Source organism: Rhinoraja longicauda, unplaced genomic scaffold (genome assembly GCF_053455715.1).
Source record: "Rhinoraja longicauda isolate Sanriku21f unplaced genomic scaffold, sRhiLon1.1 Scf000295, whole genome shotgun sequence".
NCBI classification, from domain to species: domain Eukaryota; kingdom Metazoa; phylum Chordata; class Chondrichthyes; order Rajiformes; family Arhynchobatidae; genus Rhinoraja; species Rhinoraja longicauda.
In genome coordinates, this window is record NW_027601513.1 from 88076 (window position 1) to 108749 (window position 20674).

The following is a 20674-nucleotide window of genomic DNA, read 5'->3' on the forward strand; positions in this document are numbered from 1 at the left end:
AATACACAATTATTATCTACTTTCCACACTCTGGGATTGATCATTTGGCATCCGTTATGTCAGCACATTCTCCTGGTGCTCCGGTTTCCTCCCATACTCCAAAGGCGTACAGATTTGTAGATAATTGGCTTCGGTAAAAAAATGTACTGTAAATTGTCTCAAGTGTACAGGATAGTGCTAGTGTACGCTAGGGCTTGTGTACAGGATAGTGCTAGTGTACAGGATAGTGCTAGTGTACGCTAGGGCTGGTGTACAGGATAGTGCTAGTGTACGCTAGGGCTGGTGTACAGGATAGTGCTAGTGTACGCTAGGGCTGGTGTACAGGATAGTGCTAGTGTACAGGATAGTGCTAGTGTACAGGATAGTGCTAGTGTACGCTAGGGCTGGTGTACAGGATAGTGCTAGTGTACGCTAGGGCTAGTGTACAGGATAGTGCTAGTGTACAGGATAGTGCTAGTGTACAGGATAGTGCTAGTGTACAGGATAGTGCTAGTGTACGCTAGGGCTGGTGTACAGGATAGTGCTAGTGTACAGGATAGTGCTAGTGTACGCTAGGGCTGGTGTACAGGATAGTGCTAGTGTACGCTAGGGCTGGTGTACAGGATAGTGCTAGTGTACGCTAGTGCTAGTGTACAGGATAGTGCTAGTGTACAGGATAGTGCTAGTGTACGCTAGGGCTGGTGTACAGGATAGTGCTAGTGTACGCTAGGGCTGGTGTACAGGATAGTGCTAGTGTACAGGATAGTGCTAGTGTACGCTAGGGCTAGTGTACAGGATAGTGCTAGTGTACAGGATAGTGCTAGTGTACAGGATAGTGCTAGTGTACAGGATAGTGCTAGTGTACAGGATAGTGCTAGTGTACGCTAGGGCTGGTGTACAGGATAGTGCTAGTGTACAGGATAGTGCTAGTGTACGCTAGGGCTGGTGTACAGGATAGTGCTAGTGTACGCTAGGGCTGGTGTACAGGATAGTGCTAGTGTACAGGATAGTGCTAGTGTACAGGATAGTGCTAGTGTACAGGATAGTGCTAGTGTACAGGATAGTGCTAGTGTACAGGATAGTGCTAGTGTACGCTAGGGCTGGTGTACAGGATAGTGCTAGTGTACGCTAGGGCTGGTCGGCATGGACACGGTGAGCCGACCAGCCTGTTTCCATGCTGTGTTTCTAAAGTCTGACGTATAAAGTCACAGTCTGCATTCCAATTGTAATAATTGATAATTATTGCTTTTCCACCATTCTACAATTTCTAAAGATGTTATGCCTAAAAATATGTGACATTTCCTCTTCTTTCCTCTGTCTCTTTTATCTATGTCAGGCACCAAAATGTTTAATTCCTTGTCCTGAATTTCTGTGCTGCATTTCAGTTATCACTACCATGCCTGCATTATCTCAGTGCATATTGTCCATGCCTGCATTATCTCAGTGCATGTTGTCCATGCCTGCATTATCTCAGTGCATGTTGTCCATGCCTGCATTATCTCAGTGCATGTTGTCCATGCCTGCATTATCTCAGTGCATGTTGTCCATGCCTGCATTATCTCAGTGCATGTTGTCCATGCCTGCATTATCTCAGTGCATGTTGTCCATGCCTGCATTATCTCAGTGCATGTTGTCCATGCCTGCATTATCTCAGTGCATGTTGTCCATGCCTGCATTATCTCAGTGCATGTTGTCCATGCCTGCATTATCTCAGTGCATGTTGTCCATGCCTGCATTATCTCAGTGCATGTTGTCCATGCCTGCATTATCTCAGTGCATGTTGTCCATGCCTGCATTATCTCAGTGCATGTTGTAACTTTCCTTATTGTTAATCACAGACATTGCATGTATTGCTGTACAGACAATGTAAACTCATTTTCACAATGTTTCCTCTTTTCAGACTCCTGTTCTATATCACTATTTACTGCCTTGCCATCATCAAGCTACTACTTGTTCTCTTCCTGTTCATGGAGCAATCCAAAAAATTTAAAAGAACATAAATCAAGTGATGGCCCTTAACTACAATTATCAAGAAGCCTAACAAAAGCAGCCTCCTAAACACCGAGCACAAAAGAAATATAACCTTGATGATTTTTGTGATGTCTTCCCATTTCCTATTTGGAAAATGAGAAGAACAGTTTCCACCCTTTATCATCTTGCGGCTTTTTAACTTATTTATTCAAAAAGATGAGGCTTTGCACTTTCAGAAGATAATTGTAAAGGGAAATGTACATTTAATGACATGATACTTAACACAAGTAGGTAGAGTGGTTAAAGCAGCAAACACACACAATTACATAAAAGTTACAATAAACATCCAGCACAGCTAACCCCCCACGTTCCTCACTGTGAGGGAAGGCAATAAATATTTTGTGATATTTACTTTCTCTGGTATTGGTTGGAGATACGGTAAATCTCTGGGTTATATTCCTAACAGCTATTTGTAACTCAAATTGTTCATAAGTGGGAAATGACCAAAAACTGTGTGTGGGAGTGGGTCACAGATACAGCTGTGATGGCAGAGTGAACCAGCAGGGAATGATGCACCCTCACTGACTCTGTGAGTAAACCAGCACACTCCACTCCAAGCTGCTCGGCTTGACCCAGCCCTGACCGTAGCGACCATGTGGGGTGGGGTGGGAGAGTGGGGGACGAGAAGACACGCAGCAATGCACCCTTCCCGCCCAGCTGAAGGTGCCTGGTAGCCGTACAGCTTCCGGATAATCCATCGCCACCTAACCCGCCCATCTGCCAAATTATCATTCAGAAGTATGGGGTGTTTGTAATTAGGGCAAGACGTATTACATTGCACATGAGCAGCAAGTGTACTTTACATAGCGAAACCTGCTGATGGATTAATGACTCTGGTGTAATCCCAACATGCTTATTGAGTTGATCGCTAAGGAGGTGCAAGTTTGGATATTAATACTTGCTGGTATGTCGGGATTCCATTTATGTAATCTTTCCTGTAAATAAAGTACTGATTTTTCTAACTTTTCTCCATTTGTTTTGTAAAGCAGCTGTTTTGCTGGGGAGATTGAGCGATATAAACCGAAGGGCTACAGAATGAGAAGATGGCGTGTTTCCTCAAGCATCCGGGACCTGACAGTTTACGCCGATTCACCCGAGAGTCTTTGGATGAAATCGAGAAAAGAATTGCGAAGGAAAAAGCTGAAAAGGCAACAAAATCTGTTGTAGAAGAGGAAGTCAGTGAACGCAAACCCAAAGGAAGCCTTGAGGCAGGCAAGGCCCTGCCATTTATTTATGGAGATGTTCCTCCAGAGTTAGTCGGAGAACCTCTGGAAGAACTGGATCCCTTCTATGCCTCAATTGGAGTAAGTCTCAGGAAGTCTCATTATGTCTGGCATGACTGATATTTATCACATTATCATCCATGGATGTTTGGTATCACTGGATGGCTCAAGAATAAGCAAGTAACAAGTTGCATTTTCTGATATTAGAAATTGGATGTGATAATTTTGCAGTTTTCCCACCAGGTGAAATTGAGATGTTCATAAATTCCAGGAGCAGAAATAGGCCATTCGGCCCATCAAGTCTACTCCGCCATTCAATCATGGCTGATCTATCATGATTGAATGTTAGCAAATGTTAATCTTTTCTGCCTGGCAAACTTGCTTCAAAGGATATTATTTATTTAACCGCCATTGGCATTCATTTTGCAACTCCCAAATGTCTTAATCAACCATTTATCCAGTGCGAGTTAGTTTAATGATAAAGTTGAGAGAAAGCAACATTATGATAAGAAATTAATTAGAACTGGATATGGCTGGATGTGTACATTGAAAGTCTGGCGTCCAGGATGACAGGATCAAACACAAACAGAACATAGGACATAACTTTGTTTAATAAATATTTAACTTTATGTTTAACATTTAAGTCTGAGTAGAGAAGTTGGGAGGTCATGTTAGTTATATAAGACTTTGATGGGGCAACATTTGGAGTATTGTGTTCAGTTTTGGTCACCATGTTATAGAAAAGATGTTGTCAAGCATGAAAGGAGTTCAGAGAAGATTTACCAGGATGTTGCTAGGACTTGAGGGACTGAGCTACAGTATAGGGAGTGGTTGAGCTGGCCAGGCCATCATTCCTTGGAGCGCACGAGGATGAGGGGTGATCTTATGGAGGAGTACAGAATCATGAGAGGAATAGATCAGGTAAACACACAGTCCTTTGCTCATAGGAGGGGAATCAAGAACCAGAGGACACAGATTTAAGGTGAGGGGGGAGAAAGATTTAATGGGAACCTGAGGGCTAGCTTTTTTACACAAAGGGTGGTGGGTGTTTAGAACGAGCTGCTGGAGGAGGTAGTTGAGGCAGGTGCTATCGCAATGTTTAAGAAACATTTAAACAGGTACATGGATAGGACAGGTTTAGAGTGATATGGGCTAAAAGCAGGTAGGTGGGACTAGTGTAGATGGGACATGTTGGTCGGAGTGAGCAAGTTCGGCTGAAAGGCCTGTTTCCATGCTGTGTCACGCCATGCCTGTAACAACATTTGCATTAGAAATTTGGATTCAATTGTAATTTCACGAATTACACGCAATGACTGTTTATGTCATTTATATAACACATATTTAAATGAATTACTTTTCCCCTTATGGATTGCTGGCCATTTAAAATTATTTCAGAAATTATCACTAAGTTTCAATCTTCCAAGACAGGAGATGATGTACGTAGCAAAATGACATTGATGGTCACCTGTTTAATCTCCTGATAATGTTAAAGTTGCAAATAACTTTAAAGTCACAAAGATAATTGTGACGAAGGTTCATGTTGTGCAGTATGACTGCTGCTGTTGTTCTGCACACACCTGCCTCTGGCCCAGTTCCACTGATGCCTCAGCCCACCAGATAATGGAGAACGTCATCCATGTGTTGGTCAGACCTGATGTACTCATGCCATCTCTACTGACTTCCAACCTTTATAAACCTTAACCCATCCAAAACGCTGACTGCCCATCTCTTACCTTGTATCAAAACCAATCTCCCCATTTTCACAGTGGAGCGAATCTGGGTCAGAACATGTTCAAAGCGCAGGAGAGCAACAATGATCACAGAAGGGGAGCAGTGAGAAAGGGTCTCACAGAACACCCGTCAGAGAGAGGAGGGGAACCTCTTCAAGCTCAGTCATACCTTGAGAAGATTTTGCAGAAGCTTCCCAACCAAGCTAAAGAAGGGTCACAACCCAAAACATCGCTTATCCAGGTCCACTGGAGATGCCGCCTGACTGGCTGAGTTCATCCAGCACTTTGTAGTCTATTCCCCATTTCCCCAGTGTTCCTTGGTATACATTGCCTGGCAGATTAAAAGCATCTACATTTTCAATTTCTCATTCTTAAATTCAAATCTCTCCATAGACTCAGCCTCACTCTTTCTGAAAGGCTCAGTTCTACAAATGATCACAAATGCGTCCACAATTTCTAGAGCCACTTCCTTAAGTACCCTGGGATGCAGACCATCAGGCCCTGGGGATTTATCAGCCTTCAGTCCCATCAGTCTACCCAACACCATTTCCTGCCTAATGTGAATTTCCTTCAGTTCCTCCGTCACCCTAGGACCTCTGGACACTGGAACATCTGGGAGATTGTTTGTATCTTCCTTAGTGAAGACAGATCCAAAATACCTTTTTCAACTCGTCTGCCATTTCCTTGTTCCCCATAATAAATTCACCTGCTTCTGTCATCAAGGGACCCACATTTGTCTATTTTTTTCCTCTTCGCGTACCTAAAGAAGCTTTTACTATCCTCCTATATATTCTTTGCTAGCTTACCTTCGTATCTCATCTTTTCTCCCCATATTGCCTTTTTAGTTATCTTTTGACAATAGACAATAGACAATAGACAATAGGTGCAGGAGTAGGCCATTCAGCCCTTCGAGCCAGCACCGCCATTCAATGTGATCATGGCTGATCATTCTCAATCAGTACCCTGTTCCTGCCTTCTCCCCATACCCCCTGACTCCACTATCCTTAAGAGCTCTATCCAGCTCTCTCTTGAATGCTCTTTAAAAGAGTCCCAGTCCTCTGGCTTCCCGCTCATCGTTGCTATGTTATACTTCTTCTTTATTTTTATACTGTCCTTGACTTCCCTTGTCAGCCACGGTTGCCTCTTACTCCCTTTAGAATCTTTCTTCCTCTTTGGGTTGAACTGATTGTGCACCATCTGTATTATTCCCAGAAATACCTGCCATTGTTGTTCCACCGTCTTCCCTGCTAGGGTTTCTTTCCAGTCAACTCTGGCCAGCTCCTCCCTCATTTAGATTTTTTTTAGATTTAGATTATACAGCGCGGAAACAGGCCCTTTCGGCCCACCAAGTCCGCGCCGCCCAGTGATCCCCGCACATTAACACTATCCTACACACACCAGGGACAATTTTTACATTTACCCAGTCAATTAACCTACAAACCTGTACGTCTTTGGAGTGTGGGAGGAAACCGAAGATCTCGGAGAAAACCCACGCAGGTCACGGGGAGAACGTACAAACTTCATACAGACGGCGCCCGTAGTCAGGATCGAACCTGAGTCTCCGGCGCTGCATTCGCTGTAAGGCAGCAACTCTGGCCAGCTCCTCCCTCATGCCTCCATAGACCCCCTTGCTCAACTGCAATACTCACACTTCCGATTTTCCCTTCTCCCTCTCAAATTGTAGATGAAAACTGATCATATTATGATCACTGCCTCCTATTGGCTCTTTTACCTTGAGTTCCCTTATAAAATTCGGTTCATGACACAACACTAAATCCAGAATTGCCTTCTCCCTGGTAAGCTCCAGTACAAGTTGCTCTAAGAATCCATCTCGGAGGCACTCCACAAACTCCCTTTCTAGGGGTCCATTACCAAGCTGATTTTCCCAGTCTACCTGCATGCTGAAATCTCCCATAACCACCGTAGCATTACCTTTGCGACATGCCAATTTTAACTCTTGATTCAACTTGCACCCTATATCCAGGCTACTGTTTGGGGGCCTGTAGATAACTCCCATTAGGGTCTTTTTACCCTTACAATTCCTCAGTTCTGTCCATACTGATTCTACATCTCCTGATTCTATGTCACCCTTTGCAAGGGAGTGAATATTATTCCTTACCAACAGAGCTACCCCGCCCCCTCTGCCCACCTGTCTATCTTTTCGATAGGTCGTATACCCCCAAATATTCAGCTCCCAGCCCTGGTGCTCTTGCAGCCATGTCTCTGTAATTGCCACAACATCACCACTACGAAGGAGGGCACAGTGGGCCGTTGCCTGCAAGGGAATCCCCAAAGACCGTGGAGTTGAGGAGGAGGGAGCCGGTGGTGGGGACGGACGCCAGGAGGGTGCTGGTTGGAGAGGGAGCGGGGTATTGCCCCCAGCGCCTTCAAGGTCGGCTGCAGGAGGTGCCCCAGGGACACAGAGGTGGTCGGGCAGGGAGAGGGATGCCGGGACGTGGGCCTGCAGCAGCCTGGGCTTACCTGGGTTTACCAGGATCGGGGATGCTCCAGTACCTCCAGCATGTGGACTTTTGGAATTTGCATTTAGGACTTTTTTTCCCTTGTAAACAGCGCAAGAATGTGGCAACAGTGCATTTGTGGTTGTGCAAAAGAATGTCACTGTGCTGTGTATAATACGTAACAATAAAGAACCATTGAACTATTGAGATATAGGGCACATCAGCACTCTACTGCTCATGATCAGAACATTGTCTCCTGACTGGTAATTATTACCTGAACAGGTAAATTCTCAACAACAATGACCTAGGGCTTAGCGGTAATGGGTAAGAGGAAGGGCAGTTTAATCTGCTTTGTAATGGCTCGCACCAGTTCCACTGTCACATTAACCTGTGCTTTATCTTCTGTTTCAGACATTCATCGTCCTCACCAAGGGGAAGGCCATCTTTAGATTCACAACAACACCTGCAATGTACATGCTTAGTCCCTTTCACCTCCTGAGGAGAATTGCCATTAAAGTTCTCATTCATTCATATCCTTCCTTCTGAATATTATAGAAATCACAAAAAAAAATCTTTGCAAACCGATAACTATTGCAGACCTTGTAAATCTTCCTGTTGAATGTAACCGTAAAATTGGGGCTTAACTAATTTTCTATGTTTACAAGTAAGTGGATTGAAGGCAATATGAGGAGAGATTTGATGAATGCAATAAAACTGCTAATGTCGTATGGTTAACTGTGGCCTCAGAGTGGCTCATGGGAGGAAAAGATGATGCTTGTTAGCACAAGGATATTAATTAATATCATTGAGTCTATTAGTTGCATGACATGTTGTAGCTTTCTTTCCTTAATGTGAAAATCAATGCAGGTTACTAGGAAATTATTATCTCGTTGTAAAATCTATCTCTTTGATGGGTTATGGGAGTGTGATGTTTAATTGTCCTATGTGGAATGGTTTCCTTTTCCTTAACACTGATTTGCAAATTATTTAGCTTGTTCATCATGTTTACCATTCTAGCTAACTGCATCTTCATGACAATAAAAGAGCCAGCACCGTGGACTAAAAATGTAGAGTAAGTTTGTAAAGTAATTTTCCTTTTTCATTCCTTGAGCAATTATATTTTACTGCTATTGGTTTTGTTTAGTGCTGGCAAAAAAATATAAAAGTATAGCAAAATACTGACTGGCTTATCAGGTTAGCAGAGGTTAGCAGAGGAGCACAGCTACTAAAGCCTCTGATCCACATTTGATCATTCAATACGATCATGGCTGATCATCCAAAATCAGTACCCCTTTCCTGCTTTCTCCCCCTATCCCTTGATTCCGTTAGCCCTAAGAGTTAAATCTCTTGAAAGCATCCAGTGAATAGCGACTGAAGGAAACTTTTCTCACAGTAGTTCTCACAGGTTTGTTCTTGCTCTGTGGGGATGACAGTTTGTGGTGGAAGAGTTGTTCTGTTGCTGAAAGTCAAAATATCTCCTGGTATGCCAGTTCAGAGCTGCTTGATCTGTCCTAAATGTGTCCACTTTAGAATCCAGTGAAACTTGCTCAATGTGCTTCGACTGTTAGGTTTATTAGACGACCTGTGCTGAATATCTGTGACCTGTGTCTCATCAGCTGTTGGAAAGCAAAAGATAGTCTTTGGCAGGACATTATTTAATGTTCTCTTGAGATCTTGAGTAACTGTTGCGAATCTGACACCCATACCTCAACAACAAAGCATTCTCTTCAGTTTCACTGCCCTTCATTAATTTGATCAGTTGGGCCAAAAGAAAATCATCAAATGGAACTTAATCTGGAGAAAACTGAAGTATAGCATCTGGGGAGGTTTAATAGGCTGTACAATAAATGGCAGAATATTGAACTGAGGAAGTGAGGGCCGTTGGAGAATATTTGTATAGATTGGTCAATAAGGTGGTTAAACAGGCAAGTTTATGAGTTATGGCATGAAAACGTGTTATATTTGATCGTGCCCACATAATGCAGGGAGTGTTTTAAAAAGGACAGGGTGCTGAAGTGGCTCAGCAGGTCAGGTGGCATCTCTGAAGAGCATGGATGGGTAATGTTTCAGATGGGACCATTCTTCTGGTAGTTCCCTAATTCACCATTCGCACTATATGCAAATGAGCGTAAAAGCAGACCTACCTGTATATAATTAGCGTGGCTGTTTCAGTTGGATATTAAATGATGTTTGGGCAGCTCAATGGCGCAGCGGTAGAGGTGCTGCCTTACAGCGCCAGAGACCAGGGTTCAATCCACGTTCTCCCCGTGACCACATGGGTTTTTCCGGGTGCTCCTGTTTCCTCCCACATTCCAAAGATGTAGAGGTTTGTAGGTTAATTGGCTTCTGTAAATTGTAAATTGTCCCTAATGTGTAGGACAAGGCTGGTGTAAGGGGATCGCTGGTCGGCATGGACTCGGTGGCCCAAAGGGCCTGTTTCCAGGCTGCATCTCTAAAGTCTAAAGAATGCAAGGGAATAGAGGTTGTGTTGAAAATGTGCAGAAAGGTTCTTTGACCTAGAGGATGGTAAGGGTTGAAGCACTGCCTGACTAAAGAGCAGAAACCCTCGTGATGTTTATCTAGTGCATGATATATACCTAGAGCAGTGACCTGCAGCATCTAGTCCTTGTATTGGAATTAGACTGGGTTACTATTCTTCCACTGGTACAGACGTCTCTTCCTTTACTATAAAATGTCCATGATTCCCATGTGAGCTGTCTGGGGATATCTACAGTTTAGTTTACTGTCACGTGTACCGAGGTACAGTGAAAAGCTTTCGTTGCGTGCTGTTCAGCCGATGGAGGAAGCTGTGTTAATGACTGAAAAGAGAGCGCGTGGGAATAAAAAGGTGTCAGGCTGCTGTACGTGAGGTAGCTCTCCACGGTTGGCACGGATCCATAGATTGTGCAAGGTTGACTCTGCCTTTGTCTTTACAGAATACGCAAACCGAGGTCAATGTCAGGTCACCTTTCCAATTTTATTCACAATCTTAAACAATCGAGTGGTTTGCTGGGCTATATCAGATAAAAATGAAATATATTGTTGTTGGGCTAGATTCACGTGGGCTGTGGAAGAATGGTGGATTTCCTTGTCTACACTACACCAGAGACCCAGATGTGTTTTCACAACAATCCATTGGTTTTATAGCCACCATTGTTTAAACTAATCTGTTTTTTTTAATGTTCCCCAGCCTCTGAACTCATTTCTTCAAACTATCCCAGCTTCCACTACTTTAATATTACAACCATCATACTTCTAAACTTATTTATTGTAATGTTACATGTACTTATGTCATATTTTTCTTTTAAGTCGACCCAATTACCATCAGAATTGTTTCCTTATTATATATTTCAAAATGTCAAGTCAATTCCGGACAGCTTCCCTCTATTTTGTGTTCTCTTTATTTAAAACGTTTCATTTGCCCAGGCCTCCCTCCTCTGGCTTGACACCATTTTTTCCAAACAGTATTGCTGCGGTATATTTCTGCTGGGACTGCCAGCAGTCCGATACGGCACCAGGTTTATAGCTTGTGTGAGGCTGGGCAATGAATCACATCACAACTGAGGTGCATTTTAACCTCAGCCTATGTATCACACAGTGGCACAATAGCGCAGTTGGTAGAGCCACTGCCTCAAAGAGCCAGAGACCTGCCCTCGGTCCTGACTACGGGTGCTGTCAGCGTGGAGTTAGGACGTTCTCCCTGTGATCACATGGGTTTCCTCCCCCATCCCAAAGATGTGCGGGTTTGTAGGTTTATTGGCCTCTACAAATTGCCTGTAGTGTGTGAGAAAGTGGGATCGATGGTCATCGATGGTCGGCGTGGATTTGGTGGGCCAATGGGCCTGTTTCTATGCTGTATCTCTAAAATGGAAACAATCATAAAACATAGGAGCAGAGTTAGGCCTCGTGGTCTATCGAGTCTGCTCTGTACTATCTACGCAAGCACTATGCAGAAAACAGCAATACAAATTCTTTTTGATTTGATTTTTTTGACCAGCCCGAGCATGTTAAGAGCACTCACACACATTCATTATGGTAAGCACTGTGAAAGGCACAAATATAAACAATAGCGGGCAACACTATGGCACAGCACAGGCGCAGCGGTGCTACCTCACAGTGCCAGAGACCCAGTTCCATCTTGACTACGGGTGCTGCCTGTGCAGAGTTTGCACGATCTCCCTGCGACCACTTGGGTTTTCTCCGGGTGCTCCAGTTTCCTCACGCATTCCAAAGTCATGCGGGTTTGTAGGTTAATTGGGCTCTGTAAATTGCCCCTGGAGTGAAGGGTAATACTAGTGTAATTGTTGGGCGGCACAGACTTGGTGGGCCGAAGGGCCTGTCTCCATACTGTATCTCTGACAGTAAAAACTAAAACTAAGGTGGCGATTGAGAACATAAAGAATCTTAGCAGGAGTAGGGCATCCAGCCCTTCAAACCTGCTCCACCAGGTATTCAACAGGGTGATACCTGAACTATCTCAACTGCATTTTACAGTATCCCCTTTAATTCCTCTAATGTTCTGCAATCTATCAATCTGAGTTTTGAAGATATATAATCACTGAGCTGCCACAACTTTCTGGCATGGAGAACTCTAAAGGTTCTCCTCAGCTCAGTTGTAAATCGTCTACCTCCTGTTCACAAACTGTGCTTCCTCACTCGAGATTCTTCAACCAGGGAAACCTCTAACCAAAGCCTCGCCTACTTAATCTCTCCTCAGGCATCAAACCCACAATCCCTTCACACAGTCTCGTGAATCTTCGCTGCATTTCGTCTACTACAAGAGCATCCTTTCATAGCACCGCTGGGTTATTGATTTCTCCAATATCTAAGTAACCCTTGCATTCCCTCTCTCTCTGTCGCTCTCCCACCATAGCCACCCTGCCAGCTTCACTGTTTGTATCACTTCAATATCACCTCTTCCACAGCCAACAATGGACCATTGTCCTCTCCACCTTTCCTTGATCATCGGGGCCAGCTCTGATTGGGTCTGTACCCTTTCACACGCCCCTGAATCTCAGTCTGAAGAAGAGTCTCGACCTGAAACGTCGCCTGTTCCTTTTCTCCAGAGATGCTGCCTGACCCTCTGAATTACTCCAGCATTTTGTGTCTATCTTCCCTTACACGTATTCAATTCCTTTCATAATGTTTAACATACCATTTGCTCCTAATCACTTGTTGCCTTCAGTGAACTGTGTGCAAATACACCAGGTCTCTTTAAATATTAACATTACCCAATTTCTTACCATTTAAAAAATATTTAGCTTTTTCTGTAGTGTGCACCAAAGTACATGTTACGTTATCTGACGTTATCGTCCACATATTCCACATTCTCATCCACTCACTTGACTTGTTCATATTGCCATGGGGCATAATGTTTCATATTCTCCTCCTTATTCCCACCTAGTTTAGTGTCATCAAAAAACTTGGAAATGTGACAAAAAAGACACAAAGTGCCAGAGTAACTCAGCAGGTCAGGCAGCACCTCTGGAGAACATGGGTAGATGATGTTTCAGGTCGAGACCCTTCTTCAGACTCGAAACTTAATTGATTCATGTTCTCCAGAGATGCTGCCTGGGCCGATGAGTTACTCCAGCACTTTGTGTCTTTAGTTCTAAGCCAGCAGCTGCAGTTCCTTGTGTCTCTGTCTTGGAAAGATAACATTTGGTTACCTCAGTCAAATCATTGATATAGATTATAAGCCAGTCAAGGACCAATCTCTGCAGACACTCACTGATCACAGCCTAACAACATGAGAATGATCTGTTTTTATGCCCACACTTTACCCCTTGCCAATAACCTATTCTCAAACCCTTGTCAGAAAAGTAAGGTGAAATGAATGAAGACAAAGAGATGAGTTGTAAAGTTCTTCCAGAAATGGGAAGTGAAATTGCATGATAGTGAGTTTCAAAGTGTTCAAAATTATTAGACACTCTCCCGTAAAATATATTAAAATTACATTGCTAGAAACTGAAGTAAAAACTGATGGACAAGATATATATGCATTTGAGTAGGCATGGGCTGATGGTCACCATGGCTTCATACATAGGCATGAATTTGATTGAGTTTTTGAAGAGATAACCAAAAAGGTTGATGAGGACAAGGTTGTAGATGTGGTCCATATGGACTTCAGGAAGGCTTTTCATAAGGTTCTGCATGGTAAGCTGCTCTGGAAGGTTAGATCGCATGGGATCCAGGGAAAATTAGCAAATTGGATACAGAATTTGCTCCATGGAAGGAAGCAGAGGGTGGTGGTGGAAGTATGTTTTTCAGACGAGAGGCCTGTGACTAGTGGGGTGCCCCAAGAATTAGTGCCCGGCCCATGGCTGTTTGTGGTTTATATCAACGATTTGGATGAGAATGTACAAGGCATGATTAGTAAGTTGGCAGATGACACTGAAGTGGATGGTATTATAGATAATTAATACAGTTATCAAAAATTACAGCAGGCTCTTGATCAGCTGGGCAAATGGGCTGAGGAATGGCTAATGGAGTTTAATGCAGGAATGTGTGTGTTGGGGTCAAACCAGGGCAGGACCTTCACAGGCCAAAGTTGGGCCCTGTGGACAGTTGTAGAACAAAGGGATCCAGGAGCACAGGCACATAGTTCTGTGAAACTGACACCAAGTAGTCGGGGGTCAACGTCTTTTGATACATTGCCCATTATCAGTCAGGGTATTGAGCATAGAAGTTGGGAAGTTATGTTATGGTTGTACAAGATGTTGGGAAGGCCGCATTTGGAATCCTGTCTTCCGTTTTGGTCACCCTTCTACAGGAAGGATGTCGTCAAGCTGAAAAGAGTGCGGAAAGAATTTATGAGGATGTTGCCAGGATTTGAGGAGCTGAGCCTTTGGGGAGAAGAGTAGGCAGGCTTGGACTTTATTTCTTGGACTACAGGATCTGAGGCGTAATCATATAGAGGTGTATAAAATCATGAGGGGAATAGCACAAGACTCTTTCACACAGGGTAGGAGAATCAAAATCAAGAGGATATATGTTTAAGGTGAGAGGGGCAAGATTTAATACAAACCTGAGAGGCAATTGTTTTGCTCAGAGTGCAGTGGGTATATGGAATGAACTGCCAGAGGAGGCGGTTGATGTGGATAATCTAACAGCATTTAAGAGATACTCAGATAGGTACATGGATAGGAAAGGTTTAGTGGGATATGGACCAAACACGGTCAAAAGGGACTAGCTTAGATGCAGCATCTTGGTTGACATGGGCATGCACGTTGGGCCAAAGTTTTTGTGCTGTATGACTTGATGACTCTTTGCCTCCAAGCAAGAAAAGCTGGAAACACTCAAGTCTGGCAGCATCTGTGGAGAAAGAAGCAGAGTTAACATTTCAGGTCTAACTCTTTATCAGAGATTTTCCCATTGTTTGGGAAAGTTATCTGGAGTCAGAAGAGAGGAAGTCACCATTTGTAATGCATGGTTCGAGGAAGTGTAGCTGTTGATGGAGAAAGGTATATATGAGTATTGACGTTTAGAGTTTAGAGATGCAGTGCAGAAACAAGCCCTTTCGGCCCACCGGGTCCGCGCCGACCAGCAATCCCCGCACATTAACACACTATCCTACACCTACTAGGGACAATTTTTACATTTACCAAGCCAATTAACCTAGGGTAGCTAATGTTATCCCACTTTTTAAGAAAGTAGGGAGAGAGAAAACAGGAAATTATAGACCAGTTAGTCTGACATCGGTAGTGGGGAAGATGCTGGAGTCAATTATAAAAGACAAAATTGCGGAGCATTTGGATAGCAGTAACAGGATCGTTCCGAGTCAGCATGGATTTACGAAGGGGAAATCATGCTTGACTAATCTTCTGGAATTTATTGAGGATGTAACTAGGAAAATGGACAGGGGAGAGCCGGTGGATGTAGTGTACCTCGACTTTCAGAAAGCCTTCGACAAGGTCTCACATAGGAGATTAGTGGGCAAAATTAGAGCACATGGTATTGGGGGTAGGGTACTGACATGGATAGAAAATTGGTTGGCAGGCAGAAAGCAAAGAGTGGGGATAAATGGGTCCCTTGCAAAGCTCGGTGCTGGGACCGCGGCTATTTACAATATACATTAATGACTTGGATGAAGGGATTAAAAGTAACATTAGCAAATTTGCAGATGACACAAAGCTGAGTGGCAGTGTGAACTGTGAGGAAGATTCGATGAGGTTGCAGGGTGACTTGGACAGGTCGTGTGAGTGAAAAAGCAGATCTGTTGTTTTTAAATGTGCCTCTTATTTAAAAACAGATCAATCGATTGTAAAAAAATTCTTAACAAGTTTGTGTAAAATTACGCCAATCTTTCCACCACTACGCACAAGAAACACAAGAAGCACAAGAGGAGCAATACGCCATAGTAGGCAGCTCTGGATGGACAATTCTTAATCTTGTGACGTGGACTCGACAAGAAGATGAAGCCAAAATCCTGATTCTACCGTAAAGTAATTAAAAGCATAAATATGAAATGAAAGAAAGAAAATGAACGTAAACCGGAACTTGCTTCATAAATGAAGATCAGGCATTCCATTCAAATGAATGGGATTGTGTCTTCAATGCTGACTATGGTAACTTTCAGTCCACAGTTCAGTACAATCTGGACCCATTCCCAGACAGCATCTGATCTCCAACCTGTTTCAAACTTCTACGTCAGTGTGCAGATATTTATTGATTTTATTGATTTTATTGATTTTACAACTTTATATGTCATTCTGCAGACTCTCACTAAATCTAATCCAGACAGGCCCTTAAACTCGACAAAAACAAATATCTCAATATTTTTTCTTTACTCATCATCTCTGTTACATAAATAGCAAACACATTGATGTCTGGAACATTACTGAGAATAAACTCATCTGTAACTTTGCCGACATGTGATCGTTATATTCCTGTTCCCCTCTCAGGCTTCACTGTGGTTTAGTTTAGTTTAGTTTAGAGATACAGTGTGGAAACAGACCCTTCAGCCACTGAGTCCGTGCCGACCAGCGATCCCCATGATCCTTCATGCACTGGGGACAATTTACATCCAGACCAGGCCAAATACCTACAAACCTGGACGTCTTTGGTGTGTGGGAGGAAACCAGAGATTCCGGAGAAAATCCACGCAGGTCACAGGGAGACCGTACAAATTCCGTACAGATAAGCACCTGTGGTCAGGATTGAACCCGGTTTTATAGACAATAAACAATAGACAATAGGTGCAGGAGGAGGCCATTTGGCCCTTCGAGCCAGCACCACCATTCAATGTGATCAGGGCTGATCATTCTCAATCAGTACCCCGTTCCTGCCTTCTCCCCATACCCCCTGACTCCGCTATCCTTAAGAGGTTTTCTGGCGCTGTAAGGCAGCAACTTTACCGCTGCGCCATCGTGCTGCCCAAACATTCATACATTATGAAAGGTCATTCAAAGATAGTAGCTTATGTGTCACATGCCTGTGATAAAGGTTGTGAAGTTTTCCTGTAATCGCAGCTATGATTTGGTCTCCATATTAGTTTATGAAAAGCCAGGGTTGCAAGATCTAGAAATGTGCTGATTATTTATAGGAAGAACGATGCTCTGTACCATTGAATAGCCCACTCATTGACACTCTTCGTCTCCTTTGCCACCGTTTTGGACTGTTGCAATTTTTCTGGTGAAGGTGTTCATGCAATGACATTGGGGAGTTAATGTAGTTGCAGGAATGAAGGTGCCATCACTGGTATATAGGATTGTTAAAAAGACTTTTGGCACATTGGCTTTCATCAGTCAGAGTATTGATTATAGATGTTTGGAGGTCATGTTGCAGTTATATAAGAAATTTAGAGAATTGTGTACAGTACTGGGCACCATGTCTCAAGAAAGATGTTGTCAAGTTGGAAAGGGTACAAGGATATTGGCAGACTCGAGGGTCTGAGCTTTAGGGAGAGGTTGAGCAGGCTGGGACTCCATTCCTCACAGCACAGGAGGATGAGCGTAGAATAAATTGGGTAGATGCACAGAGTCTCTTGCCCAGGGTAGTGGAATTGAGAACCAAAGGACATAGGTTTAAGATGAATGGGGACTGATTTAATAGGAATCTGAGTAACTTTTTCACACAAAGGGTGGTGGGTGTATGGAACGAGGTGCCAGAGGAGGTAGTTGAGGCGGGGACTATTGCAACATTTAAGAAACAATTAGACAGGACCATGGATTTGGAGGGATATGGTCAAAATGAAGGCATGTGGGACGAGTGTAGATGGGATATGTTGGTGGGGGTGGGCGATTTTGCCTACAGGGCCCGTTTCCATGCTGTATCACTATGACTCTATGAATGATGATAGGCGTGATATTTTGATAGTGTGACTTGCAAGGGAGCTGAGGGTGGTGGTATTCCTGTTCCTGCTGCCCCTGCCCTTCATGCTGGTAGAGGAGACAGGTTTAGGGGTGCCAGCAGATTTGTCTCAGTGAGTAATTGGGTGCATTTTGGGGACTGCACACACAGTAGCCACTCTACTGTTAGTGGCCAGAATGAATGTTGAACGTGGTTGCTGTGATACCAATCAAATGGACTACTTTCTCCTGGGCTACACTGTCCTGGGCTATACAGACCTAAGCTATACTGTCCTGGGCTATACTGACCTGGGCTATACTGCCCTGGGCTATACTGACCTGGGCTATACTGTCCTGGGCTATACTGTCCTGGGCTATACAGACCTGGGCTATACTGACCTGGGCTATACTGACCTGGGCTATACTGTCCTGGGCTATACAGACCTGGGCTATACAGACCTGGGCTATACTGTCCTGGGCTATACTGTCCTGGGCTATACTGTCCTGGGCTATACTGTCCTGGGCTATACAGACCTGGGCTATACTGTCCTGGGCTATACTGTCCTGGGCTATACAGACCTGGGCTATACTGTCCTGGGCTATACTGACCTGGGCTATACTGTCCTGGGCTATACTGACCTGGGCTATACAGACTTGGGCTATACAGACCTGGGCTATACTGACCTGGGCTATACTGACCGGGGGTATACAGACCTGGGCTATACTGACCTGGGCTATACTGTCCTGGGCTATACAGACCTGGGCTATACTGTCCTGGGCTATACTGACCTGGGCTATACTGTCCTGGGCTATACTGACCTGGGCTATACTGACCTGGGCTATACTGACCTGGGCTATACTGTCCTGGGCTATACTGTCCTGGGCTATACTGACCTGGGCTATACAGACTTGGGCTATACAGACCTGGGCTATACTGTCCTGGGCTATACTGACCGGGGGTATACAGACCTGGGCTATACTGACCTGGGCTATACTGACCTGTGCTACACAGACCTGGCTATACTGACGGTCCTGAGAGCTTTTGGAACTGTATTCATTCAGAATATTCCATTTCACTCCTGGCCTGTGCCTTCTATGCTGGAAAGCCTTGTGGTGTCACCCACCACAGGAGATGCATCCTCTGGCCTGCTCCTACAGCCAGGCTCTTTATGTGACATATCTGGTTGTTTTTTAGTCAACAGTGACCTCCAGGATAATGGTGATGAAGAATGGTGTAATGGTAAACTGTCAGGGTATGTGATTAGACTTTCTTTTGTTGGAGATGTTTATTGCCTGACAGTTTTATCGAGTCACTTAGCAACACATAGAGTCATGCCACACACACACATTGGCCCTTCTGCCCAACTTGTCCTTGCCAACCAAGATGCCGTATGTAAGATAGTCCCATTTGCCCATGTTTGGGCTGTATCTCTCTAAATAGCCATATATCTAATCTAGTGTGGTTTAAATGCTGTTATAGTATCTGCCTGAACAAAAGACTTTCTTTCCACTCGATAAGCAGAACCTTTGACACCACTTTCAGGGAACTGTGTACTGTACTCCTAGATCCTTCTGCTCTACAATACTTATCTAAACTAAACTCTAAATCTAAACTAAACCAAAGGTGTTATCAGCATCTGTAGAGAATAAAGTGGTATTCGTGCAGGGCTGGCATAAATGGGTCCTTGATGATTTGCGTGAATTTGATGGGCCAAAGGGCCTGTTTCCTTGTTGCATGACTGATTTTGCTAAATGTCTTGCAGTGGTTGGATCTGTAGCTCTGATGTTAACCTGTTAACCTCCCCACATCAGTGTTGTCTTTTAAAAGTTCTACTTATTTAGCTCTATATTGGACATTAAGTAATCAAAGTAGCCTGATAGATGTTTCTACTTCATTGTTTCGATTGTACATTCGCAGGTACACCTTCACTGGGATCTACACCTTTGAATCAATGATAAAGATTTTTGCCCGAGGATTTGTAATTAATCCCTTCACGTTTCTCCGAGACCCTTGGAACTGGCTGGATTTCAGTGTCATCACAATGGCGTGAGTAGGAATTATCTCCATTATCATTCAATTCCTTCAGGTGGAAGTTCCAGTGATGTGTGGTCAGCACGAGCCATGCTGAACAAAATATTTTGTGCACCAATTCTGAATTAACAACCCAACTGCAGAGGTGGCGACCATTGCTGGCATTGCCCATTAACACCAGTGCAACCTTGTAAATGTATCAGGGAATGGATACCTGTGTGAAACAGATGTTTCTGTCCATCAATTGACTTTTTCCATTCTTCTGCCAAAATATTTATGGGTAAGGTAGATATGGATATATCCCTAGAATATATACCCAGATATACCTAAAGAAACATTAAGTACTGACCCCCCCCCCCCCCCCCCCAGCACGTCTGGCAACATTTCTTGAAAACATGGATAGGCAACGTTTTGGATTGGGACCATATTTCATCCTGATTTCAGTCGGGGGGTGAAAGGTTGGAAGAGAGTTGGGGATGGGACAAAGCCTGGCGACTGATAGGTGGATACAGGTGAGTAGGGTTTGATTTGCAGATGGGTGGACAAAGCACAAAGATGAAAAAAAGTCAAAGGCTGAGAGGGAAGGAGAGAAAGGATGTGAAACGTGAAGCCAGTGGAGAGGATATAGGAATAAGAGGACTAAGGGAATCACAGTTTTTTTCTGTCTTTTGCTTTTGCAGTCGTAACCTATGTCCACTTCACCAAAATAACATCTATTGTGACTGGTTCTCACCAATTCCACTCTCAAATCCTGTCGCAAAATGAAGCTTCTGAGAAGCAACTTTTAAACAAAAATCAGCATTTACCCATTCTATATCACTGATGCAGCAGAACGACTGAATTGCTGCCACTCCTTGCATCCATTTGCTTCATAACTGACTGGCTGGTTGCTCAGGTCTGCAGCGATGATGTAATGTCCCTGATGTATACG

The 20674-nt window shown here is 43.9% G+C and overlaps 1 protein-coding gene across 1 annotated transcript in view; it reads left to right on the forward strand.

Moving 5' to 3' along the window:
• Positions 1-3053: 3053 nt before the first annotated feature.
• Positions 3054-20674, forward strand: part of LOC144590757 (sodium channel protein type 3 subunit alpha-like) — a 35703-nt gene continuing 18082 nt past the window's right edge. The window contains exons 1-4 of the mRNA XM_078395180.1: positions 3054-3314; positions 7834-7952; positions 8405-8494; positions 19630-19758. Of these exons, the coding sequence (XP_078251306.1) occupies positions 3054-3314; positions 7834-7952; positions 8405-8494; positions 19630-19758 (599 nt within the window). The remainder of the gene's footprint in view (positions 3315-7833; positions 7953-8404; positions 8495-19629; positions 19759-20674) is intronic.